This window comes from Triticum aestivum, chromosome 6B, assembly GCF_018294505.1.
Source record: "Triticum aestivum cultivar Chinese Spring chromosome 6B, IWGSC CS RefSeq v2.1, whole genome shotgun sequence".
Classification (NCBI taxonomy): domain Eukaryota; kingdom Viridiplantae; phylum Streptophyta; class Magnoliopsida; order Poales; family Poaceae; genus Triticum; species Triticum aestivum.
This window is the reverse complement of record NC_057810.1, coordinates 419,499,505-419,510,320: the sequence shown is the minus strand read 5'-3', so window position 1 is coordinate 419,510,320 and position 10,816 is coordinate 419,499,505. Positions and strand designations below refer to the sequence as shown.

The window sequence follows — 10,816 nt, the reverse complement described above, 5'->3', positions numbered from 1 at the left end:
TTCGTAGTTGGATCGTAGAAGTCTACACCCCCAAAACGATAACCTCCATCTCATCGAAAGACGAGACACTTTTGCCTCTATCAGCGAGCGTCAGCGGCGTGAGGAAGAAGAGCGGCGGCAAAGGCCTAAGGAGGCGGCGGTAACAACTAGGTTAGGAGCGCAGCAACGGTGCTCGAAGTAGGCGAGGAAGAACTCGACAACGTGACGAAGACCGACGTAGATGGTGGCATTCCTGCGCCTAGGGAGGCGGCGCAGCGCATACCATGTGGAGTCGACACACGGGGATGGCAAAGTGGATCGTGTGCCATGGCACTACAACTAGAAGGGGCGACGCAACGGCAGCGCGCGGGTCAGGGCGACAACGAAAGACCTCAGGGCAACGACTGATTGCTTGTATCTGCGTTGGTAATTCCCCGAAGAGGGGACGATGCAGCACAACAACGGTAAGTATTTCTCTCAATTATGAAACCAAGGTTACAATCCAGTAGGAAAACCAAGCAATACTATGTAAATAGCACCTGCATACAAGCAACAAAAACTTGCAACCCAAAGCGTAAGAGGGGTTGTCAATCCATCCTCGGTATTGAGATAGATTAAGTTATATGAGATAAATAGATCTAACTAAAACACACACAAAAAGTGCAGCAAGGTATTTTTTTTGAATTTTTAGATAAATAGATCTGAAAACAGTATGATAGGAAATAGACCCGGGGGCGTAGATTTCAGTAAAGGCTTCTCTCGAGAAAATAGCATAAGCTGGGTAGACAAATTACTGTTGCGCAATTGACAAAAAAGCAAATAATTATCCACCATCAACAACATACCAATGTTTCTAGCAAAAGTAAAGGGATAGCCATGCTACCACCATACTTATCGTTAAAACATGTTCAAATAAAATATGCAGGGCACTTTCACTTTGTTCAAATAAATTACTGTACAAGCACAGCATTTTTACTCGTCCACTTCTCCTGCCAAGCAAGGAGGCTCGGGGGGGTAACGAGACGGATAAACCCAGTACGCCTCAGGCACAGGCCAACTGTGGGTGAAACGAAATCCAAGTCAGATGCTGAACAAATTATATATGCAGAAAAATGTATTGAGACAAGTCACAAAAGGACCTCAGAATTTTAGACTTGTCTGCAGTCCGGACAACATCAGCATCATCTATAGTCCTACAGATATACCAAATGATAGTTTTAGCATCGAAAAATAATTGGGTAATACTGTATATGCATGATGTGATAGTTGATTCTAGCCCAATATGGCTTATTCAGTAAGATAGGGAGAGAAAGCAGAGAACCACTCCATACTTGCGCCTAACAATAAAAACACAGGACGTACAACCGCATTTTAACATTGGATCATTTTTATCATATATTTTCAAACAATATGAGACGTATATAAAATCAAATCAGTTCAATAATGCATGATTACACAATATGGCTAATCAAATTACCTAGGAAGGGAAAGGTGACACCCCTAAGCAGTTCTACCATACACTAAAGAGCTCCGGCACATAATTTGAGGATGGGAAACACTAGACAAGCTCTATGGCGGGTTTAGCTTTAAGGACCTTCCAGCTATAGTAAAGTCCTAAAAAGAACATAGAGAAGATGGTTGCAACAACGTGATATCACTGAACCAAATGTTATCATCATTCCAAACAAGATGAAACCCATGTAATATCAAATCAACTCAACAAGTGGAAATTGACGGATAGACACACGACTTACCAATTTATAAACTGCAAGTAACAGATCAAAGATAGACTAACAACCAAACTGATCCAAATTGAGTAACTGTGAATTCTAAACCATATCACACAAAATGTAACTACAGAAGATCAAAAAATATACAGGGCATACCGTTCTGCATCAAAACGCTTCATGAGTCTCAGGATTATATCCCTTGTTATGTAAGGAGTTTTTTCCATGTCATAAAAGTTCATGCCAACAAAATTCCCATCAAAATCAACAAGGGGCCCTCCAATCCCAGCCTATAGCCCAACAATTTAAGTGGCAACAAAGAATTAAATAGCGGAAAGAGAAAATATATAGTCACTGATAAGAGAAAGAGATCATTCAACAGTGTACCTTGCTGATTTTACAAGTGGACACCCAAAGCTCCTTGCAATCAAATTTACTACATTTGCCAGTCACAGCCCCATTTGTGGCCATTAACATGCCTGACATAAAACCACGTCCCAGAGCTACTACCTCAGTTTGAGACACTTCATCAAGTTTTGCTGCGCGATGACTGCAGACACCCATGATGCTTACAACAGCCACATTGTAGTGTAAATCACAATGTTGCAGTGTCCCAACCACACGACGTTTACTTGGAAGACACACTTCAATCTACAATAATGAAGTGGGACTTAACTAGTACCTCAAATGAACAAGTAAAATAAGCAAACAATGACTAGGAGCACCAACCTCCAATTTAGGATGAATGTTGCTTTCTTCACCAGAAGTTCTAACCAAACTTGCTGAAGTCAGTACACTTGTAGTGGATCCATCGCATTCTATAAATACACCTGAGCAAGCAAAATGTTTTCTTCTTTTCTCTACACACATCATGTAGTTTCAAACATTAACAAGTGGCCATGTAAGACAATTAATATGGAAACCTAATGAGCTTACAACAGTACAATCACCCTTACTGAGTTCCTCAGCAGAATCAGATTCTACAATGAATGAAGCAAGTGCCACAACACTTCGAGACATCTTTGAAGCAACTCTCCTAGTGCGTTCACTCCAATTCTCTCTGCCAAATTCATCGTCGAAAGTCCCTTTCAAGTACATGCCATCTGGAAAAGTATGGACACCAGTAGAGATGCCAGAACAAAGCTATCAAAAATTGGAACAGCAGGGAATAGTCATCACGATGTATAGCAACTACTCACCATCAGCAAACTTTGGCAAGGGATAACCAGCAGTCCTTAACATCTCATTTGCTCTAACTTCAAATTCTGGTGCAACAGGTTGAAGCAATTCAAGACAATGTATTAGTAATGACCAGTGTAATCAAAATGAACAGTAATGATCAGCGTTATTAAAATGAACACCGGTGCAACAAAGGTTAAGCAGTTGACTACGTAATGGTAATGATTGGCAAATCAAGAACACCCACTCACCATCAAATTTCCCAGGAGAGGCAATCCAGGGAGCAAGTATGCATTCAAGTTCATTGTCAGTGAGTTCTGCCACACGATATTTCAATTAGTGATCCAGTGATGATCAAAAGCTTAGTAATAGTCATTGCTGAGAACATTAGAATATGATAACTTCCATGATAGTAAGCATAAGAATAAGATATTTATGACAGATGACATCACAAGTGAACTGCTAGGGTCGCCTGGGCTGAATGTATGGTAGTATATCCATGTACTCTAGTGTGAACTGGCTAGCAGATCTTATGTTAATATGACTACGGCAATCTTGAACTAGAACTGCGCAGGGCATGAGGAACCGAAACATGATTATTTGTAAGGTACAACAGAAAATGATGAAGAACTGCCTGCTAGTGCAAATTGTCTGAAGGGTGATTGTGCTTAGCTTACCTTTTGGGTCATTGCTACAAGGTGTGGAAGATTCTTGTATCTCATTTGTACAGCAATGATCCTGTTTACTTGAAGCCCTGAATGTAGTAATAATTGATGTAAAGACTGAATGGTCATTTTCAAGCATGGGATGTCAAATAACTAGAACTGAATGGGCCCTGATTGAGTTCACAACAAAAGAAAATATAGAACATGAGCAACACTGCTCAAAAGGCTCATTTTGAGGCATGGATGTCAAATTACTAGAACAACTGAAGAGCCATGATCAGAAAAACAGAGTCCACAACAAAATAAAATATAGAAAGGTTGCAGATATGCCACTTATGTCATATTTAATGGTAGTACAACGTTCTAGTCCACATAGCCGGTCCCAAACCTGGGTACGTCAAAACTCAGCCACCCTTATGGAGATGAAATCCAAAAAAGAATATCACCAAAGAACTAGCCATGGATAGGGTTGCACGGAAGGTAGCTATCCACGTGCCAGAACCATGACTTGGTTTCAGGACCTTATGGGTTCCAACTCTAGCATATCCCAACTTGTTTGGGACTGAAAGGCTTTGTTTATTTTATGGCGTTCTAGTCCACATCAATTGCCAGTGCTAGCAGCAGATTAAGCATCAGTGACAAGATACATGCTATCTACATGATGATCCTGCACCTCATGACAAAAAGGTCATCATAACAACTTAATAGGCGATCGAAAAAATGTTGTATGTTTATTGTACTCGATTAAGTTATAATAGTAGCGTGGATTTCTGTGCATTTGTAATGTTAACCAGTTTTTTCCTGTTTCATCATCCGGCTAACAATTTGTCACTACATTCGTGTTTATTTTCTCACTGCGGATTATAGGCACTTTTTTACAATGCTGCTCACTACGACCTTCGTTCTATCATTTCAGTGATTTCATTTGACCGCACAGCCACAGATTATATGTGTTTGTTTGCTTTTTGCGCAGACTGGCGGTTTGACTAAACCTGGATGGGCGCCTTCTTGAGCGACGGTGTGGCAACCCAGTGATGCCAGTACACCCAATGCCAGTGGAAGGTTTACACCGCAGCTGCCAGTAGCCTGGCTATAAATTTGGTGAAATAGGACATTCACATTAATTAAAGAATGTTCAGCTACTTTTGAATCAAAATTTTGGAAACCCATCCAACAGTTTAGCACCGAAGGCAAGGGGAAAAAATGGGATTCTGAAAAGTGGCCGGAACAGAAAACACAACCTTACTCAGCGTCATGTCAAGGAAAAAATAAAGTCAAATGTTCACCATAAAATCGATAATTGCATAAAACCCGGCTAGCAGTAAGCCAGAGAGAAACGTTATGAGCAATAGAAAGTATATGAATATACTTGGAAGTGATCAGCTGAACGATATAATTCAAAGCAACAAAAAAGTGGATATAATACACCCCCGTCTCTTCAAGCAAATAATAGATGGGTTCATTCTTGTCCCTCCAAGTGTTTTCATCAATATGGCTTTTGAATGAAAATTAACTCCCTTCATTCTCCTTTATTAGGCATATTAGTCTAGCATATGCACACCATATTTCTAGCTTGCTGGCAGTTTAACTTTTGGCTTCTTAGGGTTTTAGCTTCTATTTTTCTCGTTGCACATGGATGCTTTGAACTCCATTTTGTTCCATTATCTTTATGATAGTGGAACCCCGTCACATGGAGAAAAATTATGCAAATCATATTTTTATGCACACGGTACTTCCATTAATTTAATATTTTATACACGGGCACTTCTATCACCTAATGCAGAAATAATGTCTTCTCGACCAATTTGCATATTGTAACAACAAAGGGGGGCAATGAGCCAACTGGAAAAGTTGCTCAGCATAAATGCTGGAAATCAATCTTACCGATATATTTCAGGCCCCAACTGTTCAACAATTAGATTACTTGGTAGGAATGGAGTTGTTTCCCCACCATAGTAGTTCATGCCGACAATATTCCCATCACGATCAACAAGTGGTCCTCCACTGGCAACCTAGCACAAAAATACATCAATACAACAGGCAGAAAAAAACGTAACTTTTGGGGCATCAAATGGTTCAGTGCACATAATAATGATAAATAAAATGACACTAGTATCATCAATCAACAGCGCACCTCATTGATTTTGCATGTGGAAAAATTAAGCTCTTTGTTTTGAATTCCACCAGTGAGTGATGAATTAAGCTCTTTGTTCTGAATTCCACCAGTCAGTGACCCTCCGGTGTACACTAATTTGCCTGAGTCAAAGTACCGCCTTACAGCTAATACGCCAGCAGCTGACTCAACTCGCACGTTATTGTCGAGACATGCTACGCGAAGATGAAAGTAGGGCACCAGCAATGAATCTGTGGTGACAACAGCGATATTGTTTTTGGACATATAATAGTCCAGCCACCCATGGACCACTTCGTCATTTGGAAGGCGCACTTTGATCTGTAACGATACATCAAAGCAAGACAAACGGTATGTATATCCATTATCATTATCCTAAATAAGCAAGCAAAGCACAGAAAAATTTGCAGTACAAACCACCACTTTGCTCCAGAGTTCTGGATCTAATGATCCAAACAAACTTCCAGTAGTAAGAAAAGAGGCAGAACACGATTCGCTGTCAATAACCATGCCTGTGCATTCAGAATGCAACGTCTCTCCTGCACAAAATCATAATTACAGTTATTAACTACCAATGGTTAAATAAATACAAACATAGAAAATGTGCATATAGTAGTATAATCATCACCACCATCAAATGAAGCAAGGGAGACAATGCTTGGGGACAACTTTGAAGCAAGTTCTTGACTGAGGTCACACCACTCAACATTAGCATCCTGGTTCTTATTTTCACTTCCCTCACTTGAGCTACCTATAATGGTATCTAGACTGGAGATACCTGTAATGGACGCAAGTGAATTGAAACACACTAAGTTCATATATGTATACTTCAACGCGAACTGAGAAACAGACCTATGTAAGTAAAACAATTACAAAGGAGCTATTGTGCTTAGTTCACCTTCTGAACTGGAGCTCAATGGTGTGAAATTCTCCAAATAGGTCCTGCAGCAGAAAGTAGCAAATTTATCATAATGAAAATAGCCAAGGATGTGCTTGGTTTGAGTCCCAACTAGCCCAACCAAAAAATAATTTTGGTAGGTTCATGCTGTTTGGCTTATAACCATTGTACCTGCAAAATTGTTGGTAAAATGACTAGGTCGCTATTGACTTACAGCCAACTGGCCCGGCAAACATTTGGCAACTTGGTTTGATTACAATTCAATTCCCATGATGAGCCAACAAAAACTTATGTGAGCAGCCTATTATGCTCAAGCTAGCTCATGAAGAATACTAAATTTAAATGCCTTAAAGAGGGGATTACCTATTATGCTAGGACTCAAGTTTCTTTCATATTGCTTCTATTTTTATATAGCTAGATGTGAGTATTAAGTTATTTTATTCTATAGAAAATTCACTTGTTCTGCTTTTAGAATATATGAAGGGAATATCACGATTAACTAGTCCAACTACAAAAAAAGAGAGAACCGAGTCATCGCCATAGCACTTGAACTCGAACCCGTGACCGCATGGTCACAAGGCAACAGCTTTATCGCTGCGCCAAGGCTCCCCTTCAACTTGAAGCTACTAGTGTGATGGAAAATATCAAGAGAGCTTTACTTAGCTTGTAAGGCAGCATGTGGAGCAAAATGTGAGGTGCATGCCGACACATTAGTAGCAGCTAGCAACATGTGCCGTGTGCTGGACAAAGAGAAGGTAAAAAACAAATCAACTGCTAGTTGTCTTAATTGATAAGGAAGCACAAAAGGCAAAGGACAGCTCAATGCATGCATGCACCCATGCCGGACATGAGCTGTAGTGTATAGTCAGTTACTCAGTTTATCAGCTTATAAGTATAGTTGTTTTTCTCTTCTAGCTAGCTACAGGTAGGTCGATTTGTAAGTCCTATAAAGGGATGTGTGGCCCATACGGATGAACAATAAGCTTCTAAGCCAGGATGTAGTCCTCAAGTAAGAACAAATACCAAGAGCACAGGTGTGTGTCGTGTATGTGTGTTTGTGTTTGGACGAGAGAGATTAGAGATTGGTTCAGTTATAATATTTGGTATCTGGAGTTGCACGATTCAACTCCAATAGGGGTTAATTAATTAAACAAATTGCATAATTGGTATCTGAATGATTTGTACCATGAACAGATCAAAGAGAGATATGAATCCCAAAAGTTGCACGCCCTAAGATGGCCGGGGTGTGAGCATCCTAAGATGTTGGCAACTAGCCTGCTTAAGAAGTGAAAATGTTATCTGATTCGTAATTCGCTCGGTTCACGGTTCAAATTTGCGGTTCGGGATTCGCTACATCAGGCGAATTGGAATCGGTGGGGGGTACACATCTCCGATTCGGAATCGGAGAAGGGGTTCGTGAACAAGCCGATTTCAATTCGCTAGCTCTAGTTTTTATTTTTTGAAGCAATTCGCCAACTCTAGTATACAGTGTGCTTTTTATTCTATTTTTTGAGTGGAGTCTGTTTTTTATTATGGAGATGAACACGCTAGATGGGCCACATACATTTTTTAGGACAGGTGGGCCACATACATACATGATACGTCTCAACAAAAGACCAGGAAAAAAAGACTGAAACAGCCCATCAGGTCCACTAGAGAGCGGAAACCTAGTCTATTGGGTTCACCTAGTCCTTTGCAATCCCCGCCGCCACGAACGCACGCATTTCTTCTTCTACCTGTCGCATGCACGTCTCTTCCCTCTACTCATTTGCTAACTTGCCAAACACATCCGCCTCCCTGATTGCTCTATCCCATGGTGCCTGTGCTCTGCTGGGAGGAGGCGATGTCGGCTATGCATGGGAGGAGTTATGATGGCCCCGATCCTAGACAATAGAGGAGAGTTCGAGCGGGCGCCTACCCTATATTAGCTGCCGCAGCGATTCCATTTTTGGGGTTCACATGGAGATCGATGAATTGGGAGCGAACCCCCACCGATCTGCACCGATCTCGAACCTCGAACTAGTTCGATTGATCTAGATCAGAGTTCGAAGCCTATTCCACCGAATCCGGTAACAATGCCTAGAACCAAAGTTTTGGCGCCAGTCCAAAGAACAATCAAATCAGATGGGGCAGCCAATATTTTTGGTATGGCCAGCTTTGCTTGTAAACCAAACAAACCCATCGAAGTATAGATGACATACCGTATCGCAAGCTTGCGCAAACAATCATAAATTTGATCTGTTGGTATGAATGGGGTTGTACTCTCTTCCGTACAGAGGTTCATCCCAACAATATTCCCATCAGGTGAAACAAGAGGTCCGCCGCTTCCATCCTAGCACAAAATAAAGTCTGTGATGCCTCAGAAGAGAGAGGTAGAAATATTAGGACAGAAATCAACAGCTCACCACAGAGATTTGGCACGTGGACTGCATGATTCCTTCAAGTCCACTTGGACTGCTAGCCAGCGTCCCAGTTGTGACCAATAAGTTGCCCGTCTTATAGCAACAAGTTATAGCAAATAAGCCACTAGAAGACTCAGCTTGCATTATGTTACCAAGACATGCTGTGACAAGATGAGGGGAGGGCTTAGTGGTTACAACAACCATACGCCACTTCGCACTGTAGTATTGCACAAGTCCATTCACTACTTCCCTATTTGGTAGGTACACTTTTATCTGTAATAATACAACAAGACAACAGGTATACACGATGATTAGCAAATGATTACAAACATCTCAAACAGTGAGCTAAGATACAATCTGATTAGATTACATCTAGGTGCTCTTTTTGGTGGATGGACCTCTTTTTCTATTTTCTGTTTCTGCCACCTTGGTGACAATGTACAGTTGAGCCATATTGATCAGTTCATCTAATATAAAGACATGCACTTATGCGCATGTTCTTGAAAAGCAAAATCTGCAAGGAGAAAAGTGCAGAAAAAATGGCAGTACCAACCTGTAATCCAGGAACAAAAGCTGATTTTTTTCTAATCAAATCTTTAGATGTCAGGAAAGATGCACTGAATTGATCATTTTCAACAACTATTCCTGTGCTTTGAGAATAGATCTTTTCACCTACACAAGGTTATAACTTCAGTCATGTTTATATACAAAGATGGGAAAGTAATGTGCATATATATAGTACAATCACCATCAAATGAGACAAGCGAGACAATGCTTGAAGTCAGCTTTGAAGCAGATTCTTCACTAAGTCCATCTTCAATCAAATCATTCAATCTACTGTATGCCTCGTTCAGATGCAAGTTTCCTAGTTAATGAAGGAAGCTTTAGAGCATAGTTGTGAAGAATTTGAAAAAAAATGTGTGTACAATAAGCGCAGAAAATAAAGAGGTGGACAGATTGACAACAGTGACTCACTGGTCTTTCGTCCTCGTTTGCGGGTGTCTTGCCTTTGAGTTGAGCATGTTCTCGTGTCAACACAACTCCTGTTGATTTTCAGCATATCTTCAACCCTTAAGGAAAAATCCAAATTTAAGCCGTCATAACGAGTAGTACAGTATTGTTGAATCAGATACACAATCAAATACAGAAGGGCCGATATCTCAACCTCACAGAAACCATGCTAACCCCGAATGAACCAGGATAAAAACAAGAAACCACGGCCGGGTTCTGGCGAAAATAAAGAGGTCAACCAGGATAAAATTAAACCAGCTCTCGCCCAGATGAACCAATAAATAGGAACAACGATCTAACGTATGATAGCACATCAAAATCAAAAGCACTCAAGCGACTGAAATTCGATTGGTGAGCAAAACAGAGCGACGGAATCAGAGCTATATATAATAGATTGGTGTGTGTGTGTGTGGGGGGGGGGGGGGGGGGGGGTACCCGCGGTCGTCGCGTCCGAGGGGAGATCTCGGCTGCCTGGGGAGGGAGGGGGGGTTGCTTTGGGGCGCCGGCGGCGGGCGCTCGCTCGCAGGCGCTTTGGAGGCCTCTTTTTTGCGCGAGGGTGCTCTACCGAACAGGTTAACAAACCGCCTTCGTCAAGCAAATCAAAAGCAAATCCTACTATACGTGCGACAGTACTCATCCGGTTCTTATACGACACGGTGGATCGAAAGCTGGTGCTGTGGTGCAGTGAACAAAACTGCAACGAAATTGTGTTAGCGCCCCTGACACCGAAGGCCCACCTGCCAGCCCACAACGCCAAGACGAGGCGCGGCCCAACCGCATCAGGAGGCCCAACCAGCGCTACCTGGGCCATGAGATGAGTGAGA

At 41.5% G+C, this 10,816-nt stretch overlaps 1 protein-coding gene across 1 annotated transcript; it reads right to left on the bottom strand.

The window, feature by feature from the left end:
• Positions 1-720: 720 nt before the first annotated feature.
• On the bottom strand, positions 721-10,551 carry LOC123137317 (uncharacterized). Its single transcript, XM_044557024.1, has 22 exons — positions 10,428-10,551; positions 10,147-10,208; positions 9,957-10,051; positions 9,730-9,846; positions 9,535-9,653; positions 8,985-9,254; positions 8,781-8,911; positions 7,239-7,319; positions 6,580-6,623; positions 6,310-6,459; positions 6,099-6,220; positions 5,685-6,002; positions 5,435-5,562; positions 3,563-3,639; positions 3,137-3,202; positions 2,906-2,971; positions 2,657-2,809; positions 2,436-2,566; positions 2,094-2,357; positions 1,866-1,996; positions 1,119-1,172; positions 721-1,036 (listed from the first exon to the last, which is right to left on the bottom strand). Exons 2-22 carry the CDS (start codon positions 10,158-10,160, stop codon positions 952-954), a joined length of 2,616 nt encoding a protein of 871 aa, XP_044412959.1. The 5' UTR covers positions 10,161-10,208; positions 10,428-10,551; the 3' UTR covers positions 721-951.
• Positions 10,552-10,816: the final 265 nt, after the last annotated feature.

Excerpts from the sequence above, each read along its gene's own strand:
- LOC123137317 (XM_044557024.1), bottom strand. Across the intron at positions 9,255-9,534 it reads CTTTTGTTCCTGGATTACAG|ATAAAAGTGTACCTACCAAA; the intron begins GTTGGTACTGCC and ends GTATTATTACAG. Across the intron at positions 1,997-2,093 it reads CCACTTGTAAAATCAGCAAG|GCTGGGATTGGAGGGCCCCT; the intron begins GTACACTGTTGA and ends GTTGGGCTATAG.